The 22268-nt window shown below is 43.4% G+C and overlaps 1 protein-coding gene and 2 non-coding genes across 9 annotated transcripts in view; 2 read left to right on the top strand and 1 right to left on the bottom strand.

Annotated features, from left to right (window-relative positions):
* Positions 1–6513: 6513 nt before the first annotated feature.
* On the top strand, positions 6514–6617 carry LOC129492368 (U6 spliceosomal RNA). Its single transcript, XR_008660829.1, has one exon. It is a non-coding gene; the product is annotated as a U6 spliceosomal RNA (small nuclear RNA).
* A 1170-nt stretch (positions 6618–7787) lies between these two features.
* LOC129492377 (U6 spliceosomal RNA) lies at positions 7788–7893 on the bottom strand. The gene has a single exon (XR_008660838.1). It is a non-coding gene; the product is annotated as a U6 spliceosomal RNA (small nuclear RNA).
* A 1627-nt stretch (positions 7894–9520) lies between these two features.
* RUFY3 (RUN and FYVE domain containing 3) overlaps positions 9521–22268 on the top strand; it is a 102014-nt gene continuing 89266 nt past the window's right edge. For all 7 annotated transcript variants that reach the window (XR_010113863.1, XR_008660774.2, XR_010113864.1 and 4 more), the window contains exon 1: positions 9521–10071. Coding sequence is in view for 4 of the 7 variants with exons in the window: in XM_055297389.2 (XP_055153364.1) it covers positions 9714–10071 (358 nt within the window). In the remaining 3 variants the exon portion in view is untranslated. The remainder of the gene's footprint in view (positions 10072–22268) is intronic.

The following is a 22268-nucleotide window of genomic DNA, read 5'->3' as shown; positions in this document are numbered from 1 at the left end:
GTGCAGTGGCGTGACCTTGGCTCACTGCAAGCTCTGCCTCCCGGGTTCACACCATTCTCCTGTCTCAGCCTCCCGAGTAGCTGGGACTACAGGCAGTCGCCACCATGCCCGGCTAATTTTTTTGTATTTTTGGTAGAGACGAGGTTTCACCGTGTTAGCCAGGATGGTCTCGATCTCCTGACCTTGTGATCCGCCCATCTCGGCCTCCCAAAGTGCTGGGATTACAGGCGTGAGCCACCGCGCCCGGCTTAAAAAGCGAATTTACACCACTTGAATGAGTTAATTTATCTTTGGTTGTATCATAATGGTTCTTTTGTTTGTTTTTGTTTTTTGAGACGGAGTCTCGCTCTGTCGCCCAGGCTGGAGTTCAGTGGCATAATCTTGGCTCACTGCAACCTCCGCCTCATGGGTTCAAGTGATTCTCCTGCCTGAGCCTCCTGCGTGGCTGGTACTACAGGCGCCTGCCACCACGCCCAGCTGATTTTTGTACTTTTAGTAGAAACAGGGTTTCACCGTGTTAGCCAGGATGGTCTCGATCTCCTGACCTTGTGATCTGCCTGTCCCGGCCTCCCAAAGTGCTGGGATTACAGGCATGAGCCACTGTGCCCGGCCAACCATAATGGTTCTTAAACCAGAATGTCCGAGGATCAGTTGGTAAGTTTAAAGTACAGATTCCTGTGCCCTACCTGCACAGATTCTAATTCAACTCTCCTGGTGTTGGATCCAGTAGTCTCTGTTTTAACAGGCATGCAACATGATTCTGATCCAAATGGTCTACAGAATATGTTTTTGGGAAACACTGCTCTGGGTTTCTCTCAGCTAATAACATTAGGCATACAAATGAAGTTAATTACAAGAGTGAAATATGATGTGGCATTACCATGGGACTACTTCTTGAGAATCTTGAAAACAGTAGGCCTCCCCTCACCCCATCCCAGAACCATAGCATAGTCCTAATCACATTTTGCATATGACACTGGGTTCCTGGACTCTCTGAAGCCAGGAGTCCATAGACCTCAGTTAGAAAACTTTATGCTAGCCCGGGTGTGGTGGCTCACGCCTGTAATCCCAGCACTTTGGGAGGCTGAGGATGGCAGATCATGAAATCAGGAGATCAAGACCATCCTGGCCGACATGGTGAAACCACGCCTCTACTAAAAATACAGAGACTCCGTCTGAAAAAATAAGAAAACTTTATGCTAGAAGGGCTGTACCTTTTACCCTTGTGCATTTTTTTATATGGCCTGTTTTCATACATATAATAGATAATTTTGCCATGGTGGGGTGAGGATTATTCAAATTAAGTAGATGGCAGAATTTAATTAATTAGCACCTAAAATTTTTTCACATTTATTAAATGACCTCTTTTAGACATACATTTTTATTCACACCACACTTGAACATACATAAAAAGGGAAATATAAATGTAAGCTAAATAAGTTATTACTTAAACTACTTATTCAGTCCAGTTTTTTTGAATTGCTTTTATTCAGATACCTGATGGTCACAGATAGAAAAAAAGAATTTTGATGTGATCTTAAGAGGAAAGGGTCTTAAAAATAAGTGAGGCTGGGCGTAGTAGCTCACGCCTGTAAACTCAGAATTTTAGGAGGCCAAGGTGGGCAAATCACTTGAGCACAGGAGTTTGAGACCAGCTTGGGCAACAGGACGAAACTCCATCTCTACTAAAAATACAAAAATTAGCTGGGCACAGTGGCGTGCGCCTGTGGTCCCAGCTACTGGTGAGGCTGAGGTAGGAGAATCACTTGAGCCTGGGAGGTCAAGGCTGCAGTGAGCCATGATTGTGCCACTACACTCCAGCCTGGGTGACAGTGAGGCCATGTCTCAAAAAAATAAAAAATAAAGTGAGAGGGGCTGATAACTACTTAGGAGTAGTACAAGGAATAAATAGTACAAAAAATAAATATTTTATACATTGTAAAAAGAAGAAAAAACTATGCTAACTTTGGGAAAAGGCATAAATTCATTACAATTAAAACAATTAACTGCTTAAATAGGATACCAAGGGACCTCAAAAATGGCATGTACCTTTCTACATGGGGAGAGCAGAGAAAAGTATCACAGCTTTGTTTGAGTAGAGTTTGGGAGAGGAAGAGTAGGTACCGCAATATGAGTCATGCCAAACATGTTAAAGCTTAGTCAAAGGCAACAAGGGGTAAGACAAGATAGGAGGATAATATTGGAAAGATAGGAAGGGGTTAGATCATGAAAGAACTTACTAGGTAGTTAATGCACTTAGATTGTATCCCAGACATAACGAAGTGAACCCAGGTTTTTAAGAAAGGATGTGGCATAATTAGGTGAACGTTCAGAAAAGTAAACTACTCATTCTAGCTGCTGTAGAGCAGGGCAACTGGAATATATTAAAACCGGGGGCAGGGAAACCAATGAGGAGTCCTTTGCAATAATACTGGCAAGAAAAGATGAAGCTTTAAAGCAGAGGACAGGCCGGGCACAGTGACTCACGCCTGTAATCCCAGCAATTTGGGAAGCCATGGCAGGTGGATCATTTGAGGTCAGGAGTTCGAGACTAGCCTGACCAATATGGTGAAACCCCATCTCCATTAAAAATACAAAAATTGGCCGGGCGCGGTGGCTCACGCCTGTAATCCCAGCACTTTGGGAGGCCAAGGCAGGTGGATCACGAGGTCGGGAGATCAAGACCATCCTGGCTAACACAGTGAAGCCCCATCTCTACTAAAAATACAAAAAATTAGCCGGGCGAGGTGGCGGGCGCCTGTAGTCCCCGCTACTCGGGAGGCTGAGGCAGGAGAATGGCGTGAACCTGGGAGGCGGAGCCTGCAGTGAGCCGAGATCACGCCATTGCGCTCCAGCCTGGGCGACAGCGAGACTCTGTCTCAAAAAAAAAAAATACAAAAATTAGCCGGGCATAGTGGTGCACACCTGTAATCCCAGCTACTCTGGAGGCTGAGGCAGGAGAATCGCTTGAACCCAGAAGGCGGAGGTTGCAGTGAGCCGAGATCACACCACTGCACTCCAGCCTGGGCAACAAGAGCAAAGGTCTGTCTCAAAAAAAGAAGAAGAAGGAGAAGGAGAAGGAGAAGAAGAGAGCATGAGAATTACTGGATACATTCATAGAAATATTCAGCGACATTATTACTATTATTATTTTGAGATGAAGTCTCTCTCTGTCACCCAGGCTGGAGTGCAGTGGCGCGATCTTGGCTCACTGCAACCTTCGCCTCCCGGGTTCAAGTGATTCTCCTGCCTCAGCCTCCCGAGTATCTGGGACTACAGGCACGCGCCACCATGCGCGGCTAATTTTTTTTTTTTTGTATTTTTAGTAGAGACGGGGTTTCACCATGTTGGCCAGGCTTGTCTCGAACTCCTGACCTTGTGATCTGCCCACCTCGGCCTCCCAAAGTGCTGGGATTACAGGCCTGAGTCACTGCCCGGCCAGCAACATTATTAAAATAAACACTAGCTGGGCCTGCTGGCTCGCACCTGTAATCTCAGCTACACTGTAGGCTGAAGTGTCTCTGGAGTCTCTTTAGACGTGTGAAGCAATGTATTGTCAGTGATATAGAACTAGGAGAAGTTTTCTTTCTTCAATTCTCTGATTCATAATACTCGAAATAATTGACCTATAAGTATGATATTATTATAAACTAAATATTTCCATTTATGTCCAAGGACATTATTTTAATTAGAAATCTGATAGTAAGGATCATCTCAAATTTTGGCAAAGGAAATTGCAGTAGGAACTTGACTAGGGTTTCCATCAATGATTAGGTTATTTGAATATTGTTCTTGAATATTGTTTTTGAATATCTGGACTAACTCTGGAGGCTGAGGTGGGAGGATTGCTTGAAGCCAGAAGTTCAACTGCAGCCTGGGCAACATAGTGAAACCCTCCATCTCTAAAATAATAATAATAAACACTCAAAAAAGACACAAATATGATCAGCTCCTCTTGAACTCTATTTCTCCACAGTATATACAGGGAACACAACTTTGCTGTTAGGTCTTCATAAAAAATATATAATTATGAAACTATGAATTAAAATAGCCCCTCAAGGTGTTTTATTTTCTATTTAAAAGCAATGCATCCATTACAGACTACTTACAAATACAGAAAAGTAGAAAAATGGAAAAATGTATCAATATGTCTGCACCCAAAGAAAACTATCATTGATTGACCTAAATATATTACTTTTACTTTTCTCTTCATCCCACTCAAGGTAGATAAATATATTGTTTTTACTTCTTCAGAGTATCAATAATATATATAGAGAGCCGATATAAATTGACTAGGTGTGTATATATATATGTATATGTGTGTGTGTGTATATATATATATATGTGGGTGTGTGTATATATATATATATATATGTGGGTATATATATATATATATATATATATATATTTTTTTTTTTTTTTGGACGGAGTCTCGCTCTGTTGCCCAGGCTGGAATGCAGTGGCACGATTTCAGCTCACTGCAATCTCCGCCTCCCAGGTTCAAGTGATTCTCCTGCCTCAGCCTCCTGGGTAGCTGGGATTACAGGCACCTGCCACCATGACAGGCTAATTTTTTTGTATGTTTAGTAGAGATGGGGTTTTACCATGTAGCCAGGCTGGTCTCGAACTTCTGACCTCAGGTGATCCACCCACCTCAGCCTCCCAAAGTGCTGGGATTACAGGTGTGAGCCACCGCACCTGGCCTTAAATATATATTTTTAAATTTTTCATTATTTTATCCCCACACTACAATGTTGTAACTAGGTGTTTTTATAATGAATGTTTTGAAAAAATAAGTCATTAAGTTACAGTCATCAAAATCTAGTAATTCAGAAGAACAATGGACTCAAGAGCTTTCACAATAAGGCATTATATTAATTAGTATCAATACATTTCTACATTTATTAAAATAAGTTTAACACAAAGGCTCAGATTGAGTACACAGTTTTCAAATATGATGTTTCCCAAGTGCCATACAATGTAAAATAAACAGCTCAAGAAAACCATTATTTTAAAATCATAATAAATCTATCTATATACTATACTGAAAAAGAATACACTTCTCAAGTGGTATCTTCCCTTTTTTTTTTTTTTCCTGTTTTTTGAGACGGATTCTCACTCTGTCGCCCAGGCTGGAGCGCAGTGGCATGATTTCGGCTCACTGCAACCTCCACCTCCTGGGTTCAAGCAATTCTCTTGTCTCAACCTCCCAAATAGCTGGGACTACAGGTGTGTGCCAACACACCCGGCTAATTTTTGTATTTTTAGTAGAGATGGGGGTTTCACCATGTTGGCCAGGCTAGTTTTGAACTCCTGGCCTCAAGTGATCTGCCTGTCTTAGCCTCCCAAAGTGCTGGGATTATAGGCATGAGCCACCACGCCTGGCCAAGACAAGTACGTAACTAGTCTTAACACAATAGAGAAAATGTTTAGAAATCCCTAACATAGGAAGAGTTGAGAGATTATTAGATGTTCATGGAAGGAAGTATATCAGAGAAGACAGCCCAGAGAAGACACAATCTTAGCTGGGCCTCAGCCTCCCAAAGTGCTGGGATTACAGACATGAGCCACAGCGCCTGGCCTCAAGTGGTATCTTCTCTGCTTTACAGCTCTTGTAGGGTTTTTTGTTTGTTTTGTATTTTTTGTAGAGATGGCATTTTGCCATTTGCCATGTTGGCCAGGCTAGTCTCGAACTCCTGGCCTTAAGTGATCTGCCTGCCTCAGCCTCCCAAAGTGCTAGGATTATAGGTGTGAGCCACCACACCTGGTCTGATTCACGGCTCTTAAGAAGCTTATACTGTAGTAAAAATACATTCTTGTCCATAACACTGATGTTTAAAAAGTTTTAAAATATATTTTTAAGTATCTATCCTTAAGATCACTATAGGATTTTTTTTTTTTTTTTTGAGACGGAGTCTCGCACTGTCACCGGAGCTGGAGTGTAGTGGCACGATCTCAGCTCACTGCAACCTCTGCCTCCCCAGGTTCAAGCGATTCTCCTGCCTCAGTCTTACAGGCATGAGCCACCGCGCCCGGCCCACCAAAGGATTTTTTAAAAACCAAACATGGATAACTAAAAATAAAATGCAGATAAAGTTGAAAAGCACCTCCTGCTTTATTTCACAAGAAAATTAATAGAGCTCAATTCTTAATTATAGTGCTTGGATGTTGTCACTTTAAAACATATAGGGAGATGCTCTGTGCATTCTCAACAAGGAGCAACATGTTTAGGCTTGTTTTTATAATCTTGGCTTCCTTAAATGTGTATAGCAGCTGAATCAGCCCTTTATGTCACTAAAGCTAATGCAGAACTGTGATTATATTATTGATGCAAAAGCTAAAAGCATTAAGAAACTAGGAACTTGGAGTACCATCCACCTTAAAGAAAAAGTTCATAAATAGCCTTGTCTATAAATTTTAAGAACTCATATTTCAGTTGATTTTCTGTATTAATTTTACTGCCATTTAATTACATAAAACATAAATAGAACTCTTTTTAAAAATAGAGGCACAGTGATCTCTTCAGCAGCACATATACTAAAATTGGAATGATACAGAGATTAGCATGGTTCCCACACAAGAATGATACACAAATTTGTGAAGGGTTCTATATTTTTACAAAAAGCCTTTTAAAAATGGAGGCACAAAAATCCAATACGCTGAATGATTTCACAGCATGTCAATGTTTCTATACCTGTAGGTATCTTGACTAACAAGAAAGGAGAAAGCTGGCAATTCAGACTAGATCATATTTCATATTTTAACTTGGTGACCCCCTTGGTTGATTATTGGCCTTTCTCAAGAATGATCTGTGAGGACTCTGCTCTCATTTCTTCTACCTACAGTGGTTAAGTGTAGATTCTTGTCAAATTCTTTACCGAAACATTGCAAAACATCTCTGTGAAGGAACCTGATGAGAAAATAATGATATTTTGGAATTTCTGCATGTAAAAACAATTTAAAGGATCCAGTCAAGGATGAGTGTTAAAACCATATAATACATCTCAATTTTTCAGTTTTTCTTTTTTTAAAATTATACTTTAAGTTCTGGGATACATGTGCAGAACGTGCAGGTTTGTTACACAGGTATACATGTGCCATGGTGGTTTGCTGCACTCATTAACCCATCAGCTACATTAGGTATTTCTTCTAATGCTTCCCCTCCCCTTACCCCCACTCCCCCACAGGCCCAGGTGTGTGATGTTCCCCTCCCTGTGTCCATGTGTTCTCATTGTTCAACTCCCACTTAAGAGTGAGAACATGCAGTATTTGCTTTTCTGTTCCTGTGTTAGTTTGCTGAGAATGATGGCTTCCAGCTTCATCTATGTCCCTGCAAAGGACATGAACTCACTCTTTTTTGTGGCTGCATAATTCCATGGTATATATGTGCCACATTTTCTTTAACCAATCTATCATTGATGGGCATTTGGGTTGGTTCCAAGTCTTTGCTATTGTAAACAGTGCTGCAATAAACATATGTGTGCATGTGTCTTTATATTAGAATGATTTATAGTCCTTTGGGTATATATTCAGTTAATGAGATTGCTGGGTCAAATGCTTTCAGTTTTTCTTATGAAAGTATCATGCAGTTAGCAATTCCTAGAAGACAAATATGTCTTCCTATTGAGATTCTCACCTGCACCAAGAGTTAAGGTCCAAACTACCTTCAAAATGCTAAGGATATAATGAAAAACTCCAACTGAGTTCCCCAACTCAGTATATTTTTATTATTGTAAGTTAAATATTATTTTGCCAAAATGATAAAATATCCCTAATAATAATTATTTTTTAATATGGAACGCTTCACAAATTTGCAGGTCATCCTCGTGCAGGGAAACGTTAATCTTTTCTGTATTGTTCCAATTTTAGTTTATGTGCTGCTGAAGTGAGTACTACTAATAATAATTATTTATTTATGTATGTATTTATTTATTTATTTGAGACTAAGTTTTGCTCTTATTGCCCAGGCTAAAGTGCAAGGGCGCAATCTCGGCTCACTGCAACCTCCGCCTTCCGGTTTCAAGCGATTCTCCTGCCTCAGCCTCCCAAGTAGCTGGGATTACAGGCGCTCGCCACCACGCCCAGCTAATTTTTTTGTATTTTAAGTAGAGATGGGGTTTCACCGTGTTGGTCAGGCTGGTCTCGAACTGCTGACCTCGTGATCCACCCGCCTCGGCCTCCCAAAGTGCTGGGATTACAGGCGTGAGCCACCAAGCCCGGCCCTAATAATTATTATTTACCCCAATGTTAAGTTGTATTTTAAACTCTTTATTTCTATTTCTTATTTAGTCCTCACGGTATCTATGAATAATATAATCATTTTACAGAGCTGGACAAATAACTTATTCAAATAGGTAGTAGGACTGGGATCGACAGGTCAGGGAAATGCCAGAAACCAAAAAGCCAAGAAATTTTATAAGACTATTTGAAGTTATCCTGTAAACATTTCCTTTTTCAATGCTTCTTGTTAAAAGACTCAGTGAAAAGTAGTAAGTCTCATGGTAATTGCGAGTAGTAATTTCAAGAGTGATTTACAGAGAATAACAACAGTAATAAAAATGTTTACTTTTCATTTCAAAGAAGTACAACTTCCTCTCTACACAGGGAAGGGCTGAACAGAGAAGAGGAAAAAGCAGGTGGGCAAAATGTTACACAACAGTGATTTTTAATTATGAGTCAACATGGCTTCTATGCCAGCATTAAACACAAGGCTAATCAGCTAGGAATCCAGGATAAAGAACCATGAGAGTAACTGGAAATTGTCTTTATTGCCGAAGGAAATGTTTACTTAAGGGAATTACTGGATCAGTAATCACTGATTCGAATACTCAAAGCAACGGTGGCTAATTACTAGCAAGACACGGGCACTATGAAAGAGAAAACTGTCGACCTGTAATTGACATTTGTCGTATAAATTCTAAGCTGTTTGATTTAAAATGCACTCATGCGCACCCGCGGCACTAGAAAACCAGGGAGTTAAAGTCAAAGCAAATAGAGGATTTCAGAACAGCGCACAAGACGGGAACAAAAGAGGTGGTGGAAGGAGGACACCCACCTTTGGTTTCTCACATAAAGAGCTCATTACTCAAAACAGGGAATCAACGGTTGAAGTTCCAGTGTGTGAAAGGCAAATGGTACAGTTTAATACCCGGGGGCAGGGAGGTGCTTTTTTAAAATTAGCTTTTGCCTCTTCAACCCAGATCTTTGTGCCTTCGTGCTACCGATAAAGTTGGCGGTTACACGACAAAACGCCGCCAGGTATTTCGCCAGGTCTTCCACCTTTCAAGCACTAGACACACCTGACCGCCTTAGAGGGCCGAGCGGGGGCGGGTAAGGAAGAGGCCCAGGGCCCGCGGGTCGCGAGGGAGTCAGCCCAGCCGGAGGGAAGCGGAATGTGGGGAGTGGGAAGAGGAGGACGCTGCCCCCTAGGGGAGCCGAGTCACAGGCTGGGGGCCGGGGCGGGAGGGGCTGGAGGAGGCGGCCCGTAGCGAGGCCGCGCCGTCGGGCGGGGCGGTCCCTCCAGCTGGCTTGGACCCTGGCGGGGCGGGCTGTGGGCCGAGCGGCGGAACCCAGGCCCCAGCCCGTGGCCGAGAAGAAAGGTGGCGGTGGCGGCGGCGCAGACGGGACGGGGCGGCAGCTCCTCGCTCTGACCCTCTGCTCCCCCGCCCAGGCCCGGGCGCGAATCGGAGGCGGCGGCGAAGGAAGGAGTGAGCATGGCTGAGACCCCGCCGCCGCCCACCGCTGGTGCCGAAAGTTGCAGCGAGGAGCCGGCGAGGGGCGGGGAGTGGCGGCCGGAGGAGCCGCGCCGCGCTCCCGCCGGGGGCACGGAACGAGAGGGCGAGGCGGGGCCGCCGCCGGCCTCCCCCGCCGGGCATTCGGAGCCCGACTCGCCGGTGGCCGCCCCCTTCTTCCTGCTCTACCCCGGCGATGGAGGCGCCGGCTTCGGAGTGCGCCCGCCGCCGCAGCAGCAGCGCTCCTGGAGGACCCCGCCGTCCCCCGGCTCCCCGCTGCCCTTCCTGCTGCTGAGCTACCCGAGCGGCGGCGGCGGCAGCAGCGGCAGCGGCAAGCACCGTGAGTGGCGGAGGGGCATGGGGACGCCCGCTGGGAAGGGGCATTCGGCTGGGGAGGGGCATTCGGCTGGGGAGGGCCGTCCCGGCCCCCGCGGAGCTCCGCCTCCCGCGGGGTGACCCGAGCCGGCGGCCGGGAGGCGGGGGCTAAAGGGGCTGCCCTCGGGAAGCTGTTGTCCCGAGGCACCCGGTGAGGAGGCAGCGGGACGACCGCGGTTCGGGCGCCGGATTCTACCTCCGCGTCTCCCCAGGCCGCGACTCCTGCTTGGCCTGGTCTCTCTCTCGCCTCTTGGGCTGGGCGCCGGTCTTTGCCGGCCTCCCACGTGCTTGGGCGGGGGCGAGAAGCGGCCCGCCTGCTCCCCTCCACCCGGGGCGCCCTGGCCCTGTCCCGGGTCCCGGGCTGGGAACCTTCCCCGAAGGAGTCGAAGAGGGGGCGGCGCCCGGAGACCCGGTGGCCCCCCTGACCCACCTTCTTCGGGCTCCCGGCGCCGCGGCAGCTGAGTAGGTGTGGCTGCTGCGCCGCCGCCGCCAGTGCGGCCTTAGTAATACTAGTAACTAATTTTTTACGAGCGCTCCTTCCATGCCGGTAAATATGACAGATCCCGTCCCCCGGAGTGGAAAGACAAATCGGAGCGGTGCATGAGAAGACAAGAAGGGAATGTGTAGCTTTGGAAGGGTACCTCCCAGGGTTATATCGGTTGTCGGGAAGAGGCCTCCACTTTTAAAGCCACTGGCATACGCGAGCGCTCTGAATGCAGCTGACCCACACTCCGTGCTGTATTTTTCATTAGTGAACTGTTTACTGCTACTGGCAAATGAGTAGGGCCCTAGAGTAGTCAATGAATTTGAGTACTCTTAGAGGAGTGTTAAGTCTGATTTTCAAATACAAGCTCTAACACTATGAAAATGTGGTTGACAATACAAGGCATGCTGTAAATGCCAAATACTTTGCTGTATGAGTTCTGAGAAGGGAGACAGAAACTTGCCTGAAGTGATGAGGGAAGGATCCTTCTCTCCCACCCTACACCCTATATTTTTAAAGCACAAGTACAAATCTTTTAGCTGCTCTGCCCTGCCAAGAAACCCTGACTCACCTTTTCTGCCCTGATCCGTCTCCTAGGAAAAGATAACATTTATTGATTATTTCCTATGTGCATGTGCTGTGATAATCATGGTTAATAAGTTTGTGTGAGCCAAATTGAATGCCACTTTTTCAGATGCGGAAGCTCGATTTATCCCAAGTAACAGCTTAAGAGAAGGAATGCAGTTGACCCAGATTCCTTTTCTGCTAAACCTGTGCTCTTTAAATCTAACAAGAGATCCGAAACTGTGGTGGTGGGTGACAGGTTAACAGGAAGGGTCCATGGGATTCAGCTGGAGGTTGTCCAGTGTTCACGTCTCCTTATTACTTACTGAGTAATAATTCAGTGGGCAGACACTGACCATTGACTGTCTTAGTGAAGCCATAGTTTGTGTGTTGGAGTGGTGTGCACTAATGTGCAGATGGATTGTCAGCTCATGGCAGAAGTGAGTCTTCCTATACAGAGGAGGCAAAGATAAGGACCTTCTCAAGGAGACTTTGCTTTTGTTTTCTGAGTTATCCTTCTACTTTGTACTTTAAGCACCGCCTCTTTTTTTGTTTGTACCAAAAATGTTCTCTTTCTGTGTAATCTACATATTAAGCATGCTACCATAGAAAGAAGACTGTCATTTCTCTGTAACAGTTATGGTACAAGATTTGATGTAGAGGAACTTTTCAGCTATTGAACAGTATCAATTGTGGGAATTACCTGAATTTCAGTTGATTGGATTCCTTCATTGTTAAAGGTTATCTTTGTGTTCTTAATTATTGTAGAAAATAACAATATTTTGTTACTATTATCAGTTAATACTGTTGCTTAAGCATGATCAAGGTCGGGACTAGAGGACTTAAAGCTGAAGTTTCATGAGCGTGATCTCAGTCTCTACCTTAGGATACTGGCAAATGTATGGTGTTTGTTTTTTTGTTTTTGAGACGGAGTCTTGCTCTGTTGCCCACGCTGGAGTGCAGTGGCATGACCTCTGCTCACTGCAACTTCCGCCTCCCGGGTTCAAACGATTCTCCTGCCTCAGCCTCCTGAGTAGCTGGGATTACAGGCACCTATCATTTTTAGTATTTTTAGTAGAGATGAGGTTTCACCATGTTGGCCAGGCTGTTATCAAACTCCTGACCTCAAATGATCCGCTTGCCTCGGCCTCTTCCCAAAGTGCTGGGATTACAGGGGTGAGCCACCGTGCCCAGCCAGTATGGTGTTTTTTGTTACCATGTAAGTTCTAATATTTCCTCATGGTCTTTATTTTTGAAATAGTTCATTGATGTGTATGTGTTCAGAAAAGTTACTGGGAATATATACGTGTCCCACTTCCTCTGCTTTAAAGATAAGTCACTGAGAACATTTCATATTAGCAGAAAAAAAAATCACTGTTACATGTCTTATTTAAATACAAAATTGATTCAGAATAGTTTTTGTTTTGGACTGAGTTTTTGTTTTTACCTGTTATTTTTATGTGTACGTTAGAACGTAAGCATACTTACAGAAAGGAATACTCTAGATATGAATAAAAAGTTCCTTGTTACCCTGCAGAGTCAATGGAATATTGCTTTCTATAATGTATCTGGATATCAGAACTTTGATTCTCTTGACTACTCATTTAAGAAATTGGAGACCAGGCCAGGTGCTGGTGGCTCACACCTGTAATCCCAGCCCTCTGGGAGACTAAGGCGGAGGATCACCTGAGTCCAGAAGTTCAGGGCTTCAGTAAGCTATGACTGCATCATTGCACTCCTGCCTGAGCAACAGAACAAAACCCTGTTTTTAAAAAAATAAAAATAAAATACATGAACACTTGAGACCAAACAGTTTTTGTTTTTTATTTTGTGTTTTTGAGACAGGCTCACTCCGTGCTCAGGCCAGAGTGCAGTGGTGCAGTCTGGGCTGACTGCAACCTCTTCCTCCCAGGTTCAAGAGATTCTCCTGCGTCAGCCTCCCAAGTAGTTGGGATTACAGGTGTGCACCACCACCCCAGCTATTTTTTTTTTTTTTTTTTTTTTTTGTATTTTAGTAGAGACCGCGTTGGCCAGGCTGCTCGCAAAGTCCTAGACTCAAGTGATCCACCCTCCTCGGCCTCACAAGTGATGGGATTACAGGTATAAGCCACCACACCTGGCCCCAAACAGTTTTTAAAAGACTTCTTAATTACGAGAATGGTACATGGACTCAACCTCAATGCCTAGTGAATATTACGATGATTGGGATCTGCCTCTTGAGCAACCCAGTTTTTAACTCTCAGTAGTGTATTTGCCAAAAGTGTATAAAATTTAGCTTTGAAAGACTGTGTATTAAGGTGGTATTATCTTTTTAGTTTAGAAATCTTGAGTGTACTTAGAGGTTTTAAAAATTAAATTTTACATTTGAGTTCAGAAGCTCTGTTTTTAAATAACAGTGCCGAAGAATAGCAAAAATGTGTGAGACTGGAACAGTGGCTCAAGCCTGCAATCCCAGCACTTTGGGAGGCCTAGGCAGGAGTATGACTTGAGCCCAAGAGTTGGAGACCAGCCTGTACATAAGCAGACTCTGTCTCTACAAAAATAATTTTTTTTAATTAAAAGTAAGTTAGCTGGGCATGGTGGCACATGCCTCTGGTGCCAACTACTCAGGAGTCTGAGGTGGGAGGATGGCATGAGCCTGGGAAGTTGAGGATGCAGTGAGCCATGATCACACCACTGTATTCCAGTCATGGTAATAGAGCGAGACTCTGTTTCAAAAACAAGTTTGTAAACAGAAGGTAGCCTAAACTTTTCAGGGTTTGTCACATGAATTGTTTTGTTGCAAAATCTTGCAGGATATAATATCCATGAAAACAGTATGCTTTAATGCAGTGTGAAAGGAGACTTCTGATGTGCCTTGTTGGGGATTATGTCTCTTTCTGAGTCTTTGAATGCTGGTAATCTGCTAGGTTTTTATACTTCTAACTTTAAATCTCATAAAACTTTCTACCATGCCTTAAATTTGATTTTATAAAAAGTACGAGTAATACATGAATCTATTCTCATTGTTTAAATGTTTCATAAGACAAAAGTATAGTTAGAAAGTGAACTTTCCTCTTTGTGGACCTCCAGTACCCTCCGCCCGGTTCCTTATTGGAGGATGCCCACTTTTGAGTTTGGAGAGTTTTCATCCTGAACTTTTTCATGCATATACAGATATGTATGTTTTTCTATTTCATGGTGGCTTTATCCTCTTGGTGTATGTATGACCTTCCAGTTTCTCAGCAACTACAATATGTAAGGAGGATCTGCTTGCAGGCCATGGTGTAATACTTTTAATGCTTTCCTTTTCCGTCCTGCCATTAGAGATCATCTTGTGAATGGACAGGATAGACAAAAGATGGCTTCTCTGTAGTGTTGGATGGAAGAGGCACCCTGCTGTTTGCACAGTTACCAGCTTCTATTTAGTTATTCTTTTCTCCTTCCAACTCCCACAACTACGGCAAACATTGTTCAAGGCAATGCTATGCAAATAGCCCGCATCCTTGCCCTTGTCTTTTGTCTCCCAGTTAAGGCAGTGTCCAAAGAAGTGTTCCACTCACCAAGTAGCAGCTTTCTGTATTTTTAAGTGCTGTTTTGAGTTAGGAGGAAGGCTAGAAGAGGAACAGAAGAAAAAGAATCTTGAAAAGGACTGGCAGCGTTACTATGACTACCCACTTCAAAGTTGAGTATACTTAACAGCGAGTGCCACGATTGAGCCCTGGATAGTGCAGAGAATGAGGGACCTAGAAGCCTTTGTCTCTGACAGATGCACTTGAAAAATCCATTGTATGGGGATGGAGGTTCAAAATATACATGTAAACCCAGGAATTAGTGTTTAAGGGGAGAAAATTTATGCTTGCTGTTTCATTAACATATATACACACACAAGTATACAGATACATAAGTAGCAATATGGCCATGCCCCTACTGTATTTGAATAATTGTGAAAAGGTTCATAGTCTCCCTAAAACTTCTCAGGGCTGCTGGCCAAGGTGGCGTTCCCTCTCTTTGCAAAGCCTTTTTTATCTGACATGCTCCCTAGCAAGCGGATAAGATACTCAGCTATGTCAGATGGAGTGGTGGGGCGGAGGTGGGAAAGTTTGGAAGAAAGGGGTGGGAACCTTGTGATGTGTAGGAAAGGAGAGCCTGGCAGGCCAAGACAGCAAAAAGCAGGTAGAAAGGTGAAGTTGTTGTAGCATGTCGACTTTTAGAGTGTCATTCTTCTAACTTCAGAATCTGTTTAGGGACTCTCCACAGACATTTATCTACTTCTGCTGTCTTTTTTATGAACTTAAGAAATCTGATCACTTGAGGTGAGAATGCTTGGTAAAATTCTGACCATCTCTCTTCCTTCCTCAAAATCTGAGAGATACCACTGTAACCCTCTGCTCACATCTCCTTTTCACTTTCCTCTGCCTCTGTCCCATAAATATTTATCGTTACTGAGTTTCATTTTATGTGTTGATAGGGTTTTTCCAGAACTCTCAAAGGAGAAGCACTTATTATAGTACAGTTATGGTGACATTTACTTACTGCTTACTTTGTGCCAAGTGCCATGCTAAGCATTTAACTCCGAAATAGTTAATATTATTATCCCCATTTTGTCAATGTAAAAATGGGCACAGAGAAGTAACTTGCCAATGTTACTCAGCAGCTAAGTGGTGGACCTAGGATTCACTGTGAGCATGCCGACTCCAGAGTCCACATGCTCTGTCACACTCTTTCATCACCTCGCGTAACTGGAATCAGGTCCTAGGTTGGAGGCACCTCTTCAGGCAACAGCCCTGTGGTTCCATATTCTACTCACTAATGCCCTATTTACTAAAAATGAGTAAATTAATAAAACTCAAGAGTCACCATTCTGATAGAAAAAATAGTTGTATATGTAAAAAACGCTGAATAGGTCCATTTATGACAGACATTAAGACTTTCCTAAACACCTAAAATTGTCTGTTTCTTGTCTATTGCCTTGTTGTTTCTTCTGCATCCCTAGCATATGGGAGGTACCCTGTACATGTTGAGTGAATGAATCTGTTATGTACACATGAATGAAGCCAGTGTTAGAATGACCTGTTTGTTGGGGCATAAATATTGATTTTATAGAATTTGGGGGTTTTCACAATTGAAGTGAAACATGAGGGTGGAAAAATGCTGTTGCAAGGCTATATACATATCTATACCAGCAAGTATCTATTGAGAGTCTGGTATTTGGTAGGTACTATTTTGAGTAGATACGTAAGAGGTATGCAAAATGCATATTTCTTTGGCGGAGCTTCTGGTCTTTGTGGAGCTAGTTATTTAGTTTCATTTTACAACTGAGTAAATTGAGGCAAGAGGAGGATAAATTTCCCAAGGTCACCTACTAAGTTTTTGATAGCTTTACGTCTGTATAAATTATTGCCTACAGCCACTGAGCCATGAAATAAGCTTTGCTTTTCAGGGTAGAGGTTATTTTTAATCTTATGCTGGTTAATTTTAACAAGTGAAAAGATGATGCATTATAATACTCCTGGTAGTGTTTGTTTCTAACAAAGTAATGGTAGCTCAGCTTTCTGGGTGTATCATTTTATAGTTATTGTCAACCTTGGTTAATATCTATAAAGTGACACTGAGCCTACCAAATGTATAAACTTAAAATTGAAGAAGTCTTGAAATCAGAGGTAGACATAATAGATTGTGGTTCTGGGAAGGGAGGTGGGAGGGTGTACTGGAGCATGTGAAATAATCATGGTCATTGAGTTGAATAATCATATAATTTAACAGAAACATCTGGGCTTTCCACCAGTGTCATCATGATGATGATTCATCAAAGATACCCTTTCATGACTGGGTGCGGTGTCTCATGCCTGTAGTCCCAGCACTTTGGGAGGCCAAGGCACGTGGATCTCTTGAGGTCAGGAGTTCGAGACCAGGCTGGCCAACATGGCGAAACCCCGTCTCTACTAAAAATACAAAAGTTAGCCAGGCCTGGTGGTGTGTGCCCATAATCCCAGCTACTTGGGAGTCTGAGGCAGTGAGGCAGGAGAATCACTTGAACCTGGGAGGCAGAGGTTGCAGTGAGCCGAGATTGTGCCACTGCACCCTAACCCGGGTGAGAGCAAGACTGTCTCCAAAAAAAAAAAAAAAGCTACCCTTTCGTGCTAACAGCAACTAGTGAAATAGGGGGAAAATGAGATTTTTCTTCTTAAATTATGAAACTGTGATTCAGGAAGCTGCCAAACAGAACTTTGTGAACTTTACAAATTTAGTTGCACAACTTGACAAATTTTAGGAAGAAGTTCCTATTCTGCATTATGAAAATCAGAAATAACCCAGATGCCTACCAACATGAAAATGAATCAGAAGGCCAGGCGCAGTGGCTCACACCTGTAATCCCAGCACTTTGGGAGGCTGAGGCGGGCAGATCATGAGGTCAGGAGATCGAGACCATCCTGGCTAACCCGGTGAAACCCCATCTCTACTAAAAATATAAAAAATTAGCCAAGCGTGATGGCATATGCCTGTAGTCCCAGCTACTTGGGAGGCTGAGGCAGGAGAATCACTTGAACCCGGCAGGTGGAGGTTGCAATGAGCCGAGATCGTGTCACTGCACTCCAGCCTGGGCGACAGAGCGAGACTCCATCTCAAAAAAAAGAAAATAAATCAGAATGTGTTTTTGTTATTGTTTTTTTGAGACGGAGTCTCTCTCTCTTGCCCAGGCTGGAGTGTAGTGGCATGACCTCGGCTCACTGCAACCTCCGCCTCCCGGGTTCAAGCAGTTCTCCTGCCTCAGTCCCCTGAGTAGCTGGGATTACAGGCACGCGCCACATTGCCTGGCTAATTTTTGTATTTTTAGTAGAGACAGGGTTTCACCATGTTGGCCAGGCAGGACTCGATCTCCTGACCTCAAGTGATCCACCCGCCTCGGCCTTCCAAAGTGCTGGGATTACAGACGTGAGCTGCTGTGCCCAGCTGAATCAGAAATTTTTTGTGCATACATTGGAATACTACCTTATAATACAGCAGCCAAAAGGATAAACTACATATGCACACTACAGTTTGGATGAATCTTAGAAAATACAGCATTGAAGGCCAGGTGCGGTGGCTCATGCCTGTAATCCCAGCACTTTGGGAGGCTGAGGTGGGCAGATCACCTGAGTTCAGGAGTTCAAGACCAGCCTGGCCAACATGGTGAAACCCCGTCTCTACTAAAAATACAAAAATTAGCTGGGCACGGTGGCGGGTGCCTGTAATCCCAGCTACTCGTGAGGCTGAGACAGGAGAATTGCTTGAACCTGGGAGGGGACAGGTTGCAGTGAGCCAAGATCATGCCACTGCACTCCATCCTGAACTACAAGAACAAAACTCTGTCTCAAAAAAAAAAAAAAAAAAAAAAAAAAGAAAGAAAGAAAGAAAAGAAAAAATACGCATTGAGTAAAAGGCTTAGAAAGTTTTATAGAGCATGAAACACTTTCTATAAGAAAGTTGAAAAAACTGAAACTGACCATATTGCTTAGACCTTCATATATTTGTAACAATATTTTTAAAATAAGATAATGATTGCCAGGCATGGTGGCTCACGCTTGTAATCCCAGCACTTTGGGAGGCCGAGGCGGGCGGATCATGAGGTCAGGAGATCGAGACCATAGTGAAACCCTGTCTCTACTAAAAATACAAAAAAATTAGCCGGGCATGGTGGCGGGCGCCTGTAGTCCCAGCTACTCGGAGAGGCTGAGGCAGGAGAATGGCGTGAACGCGGGAGGCGGAGCTTGCAGTGAGCCGAGATCACGCCACTGCACTCCAGCCTGGGTGACAGAGCGAGACTCCGTCTCAAAAAAAAAAAAAAAAAAAATAAGATAATGATTTACACGAAATTCAGAAGGTTGCCTTGAAATGAGAGGCAGGAGTTTAGAAGCAAGAAGGAGCACATAAGTACATGTGTTGGTCCATTTCTCCAGTTGAGCAAGGGATTCAGGGATATTGGTTATATTCTTTAAGGATTTAAAATTATATATTGAGTTTGCAATTTTTAAAAAGCGCACAATGCATCATTTTAGAAAATGATTCCCCCCCTTCATTTATCTTTTCCTATTTCGGAATTTATCAGGTGTTCTTAATGTGTCCAACTAGTATGTAAATATGGAGGGAACTCAGAGACAGAGTGGTAGTAGGGTGAGCCAGGTACATAGTGGAAGCATTTTATCTACCCTTTGTGAGCACATGACAGAAAAATCCATACTGGGTTCTCAGTTTGTCAGAATGTGTCCACTTACTAAAAGCCTGAACTTGTAAGTTGGGGGGCCTAGAGGAAGATATGGATTGTGCAGCATTAAGGTGTAAAGTATGAAAGCTGATAAAAAAAATTCTTCAAATCTTAAATTTGTTGAAACTCATGTTTAGGAAATTTCATGAAGAGACTTTGCGTGTGTGTGTTTGTGTGTGTGTGTTCACGCACGTGTGTGTGTGTTTTAAATGTGTTTTTATTTTCTCTGAGTAAAATTTAACATCCAGGGAGGAGGAAGAGTTAGGATGGAGTGCTGAAGTTGCAGAATGTAGAAGGAACATGGACTTTGGAGGCATCTAGACAGAAGTAGCTTGGAGTAACAGATCTGCTACTCGCTAATTATGTGATTCTGGGCCAGTTACGTGGCTGAACTTTGGTTTCATTGTGTATAAAGAGAAGGTATCAATCTCTACTTTGCACTGTTTTTGTGGAGACTTGACATGGTATTTTTTTTTTTTTTTTTTTTGGAGACAGTCTCGCTCTGTCACGCAGGCTGGAGTGCAGTGGCGCCATCTCGGCTCACTGCAACCTCCACCTCCCGGGTTCATGCCATTCTCCTGCCTCAGCCTCCTGACTAGCTGGGATTACAGGGGCCCACCACCATGCCCAGCTAATTTTTTGTATTTTTAGTAGAGACAGGGTTTCAGCGTGTTAGCCAGGATGGTCTCAGTCTCCTGACCTCGTGATCCGCCCGCCTCGGCCTCCCAAAGTGCTGGGATTACAGGCGTGAGCCACCGCACCCGGCCCTTGACATGGTATTTGTAAAGGACCTAACAGAAAATAGAAATTTAATAAATGATAGCTATTCAAGTACTTTTTCCACAATATATAACAGAGACATTGAGCCTGTCAAGTTAATCTTTGTCTTATAGTAGCAACCAAGTACAAATATCCTTTAAGAGGAATGTAACTTCTGACTTTCAAGTGTGAATCTTATTTGCTTTGAATCCATCATAATGTGGAAAATACACACTGTTTAAGCAGCTAGAACGTAGTATTTTTTGGATCTTCATTTTGGATTTGAACTTCACATAGGCCTATTCTTTTAGGGCCACAGACTGAACTCCCACCCGCCTCACAACCATCTTACAAATAGGTGCCATTACTCACAAATGGGATCAAATGAGAAAATAGTTCAATACAGCTCGTATAGTAATTACTCTGTATATGAGAAAAAAAATCAAGGTTTGAATATCTTACTGATGGCTTAACTTTATCTTCATATTCAAAGCTAAGATGTTTACTTAGTAAAGACCCAAATGTGAAAACAGTGCTAAGCAATATCTAGAATCTTTTTTTTTTCTTTGAGACAGTGTTTTGCAGACTGGAGTGCAGTGGTGCAATCTAAGCTCACCGCAACCCCCGCCTCCCAGGTTCAAGCGATTCTCCTGCCTTAGCCTCCAGAGTAGCAGGGATTACAGGCATGCGCCACCACACTCAGCTAATTTTGTATTTTTAGTAAAGATGGGGTTTCTCCATGTTGGTCAGGCTGGTCTTGAACTCCCGACCTCAGGTGACCCACCTGCCTCAGCCTCCCACAGTGCTGGGATGACGGGCGTGAGCCACCGTGCCCGGCCATAGAATTGTTTTTATAAGTTTCTACAAATAGTACTGTTTTCATAGTAACTTCTTTGCCTATGAACAATGGATAACTGTTTGTGCTGAAGACTCAATGGTGTTTACCTAAAGAACAGCGTAGAAGTACAGTTTTTCTTGCCCACCCCCGGGTCTTATTTCTGAAATGGCTGCTAACACCTCAAACTGGTAGATCTGGGAAATTCAAGGATACCAGTACAGGCATGTTTTTCTTTCCTTGCCAAAAACTTTATTTGTTTTGGGCCTGCCTCTCTGTGTCCTCTACCTGGAGAGAGGCAGGGTGGGATGGATCTTCCAAAGGAATGTGAATCAAGTTTCTTGCTTACTAACCTTGATGTTCCTGTTGTGTTGGTATGTTGCAATCAGTCTAGATCTGTTCAAATTAGTAAATGCTTACTGGGGTGAAGAGATTGTTGTGGTTTGTGACAAGGCCGAATTCAGGTTTTGGACTCCAGGCAATCACATGGCATTCGGATTTATTCATGTATTCCTTGTTCTCTTTTAAGAACATATCAGTGATCTAGAGTTTTGATATCACACATACAGATAGCTAAGGCTGTTTGGAGTTGTGGTTCCAGAAATGTCCCATGTAATTTGAAGGTTTTAATGACTACTTACTATGTTTTGAAGTATTGTATGATATAAAGTGAATCTATAAACTGTCCCCTTTATTAATATATAATATGGGAATATTTTTGGCTAGAAAGGAATTGAACTGAATTAAATGAGAATGTGTTAAATGAAGGCTTGTGTTCAGTATTTGGATATGAAAACGCTGTTTCCTGGAAAAGGTGTTTCTGTCTTACTGCTGCGTGCCTAGTGAGTGCCTGGAGCACTACCTGGCATGTGGAGCACCTCTTAGTGAATATTTGTTGAATGAATGAATGAATGAGTGAATGGCTCTGAGTCTAGATGTAGGGTAATGATGAGAGAGAATGAGATAGAAATAAACCCAGGAGTATTTTGCTTTCCTTAGTAACTTACTGATTTTCCCCAATTATAAATAAGCCTATACATATGCCTTCTTACATTGTACCAGTATACCCTCCTTCTTTTTTTTATTTTGAAACAGGGTAGAGTGCAGTGGTACGATCTCAGCTCACTGCAGCCTCTGCCTCCTGTCCTCACGTGATTCTCCCACCTCAGTCTCCCAAGTAGCTAGGACCACATGTGCGTGCCACCATACCTTGCTAATTTTTGTTTTTGTAGAGATGGAGTTTGCTATGTTGCCCAGGCTGGTTTCAAACTCCTGAGCTCAAGCCATTCACCTGCC

The sequence above is a fragment of the Symphalangus syndactylus genome, chromosome 10, assembly GCF_028878055.3.
Source record: "Symphalangus syndactylus isolate Jambi chromosome 10, NHGRI_mSymSyn1-v2.1_pri, whole genome shotgun sequence".
Classification (NCBI taxonomy): Eukaryota; Metazoa; Chordata; class Mammalia; order Primates; family Hylobatidae; genus Symphalangus; species Symphalangus syndactylus.
Note: the sequence above shows the minus strand (reverse complement) of the source record. Positions and strands in the feature narration are given on the sequence as shown.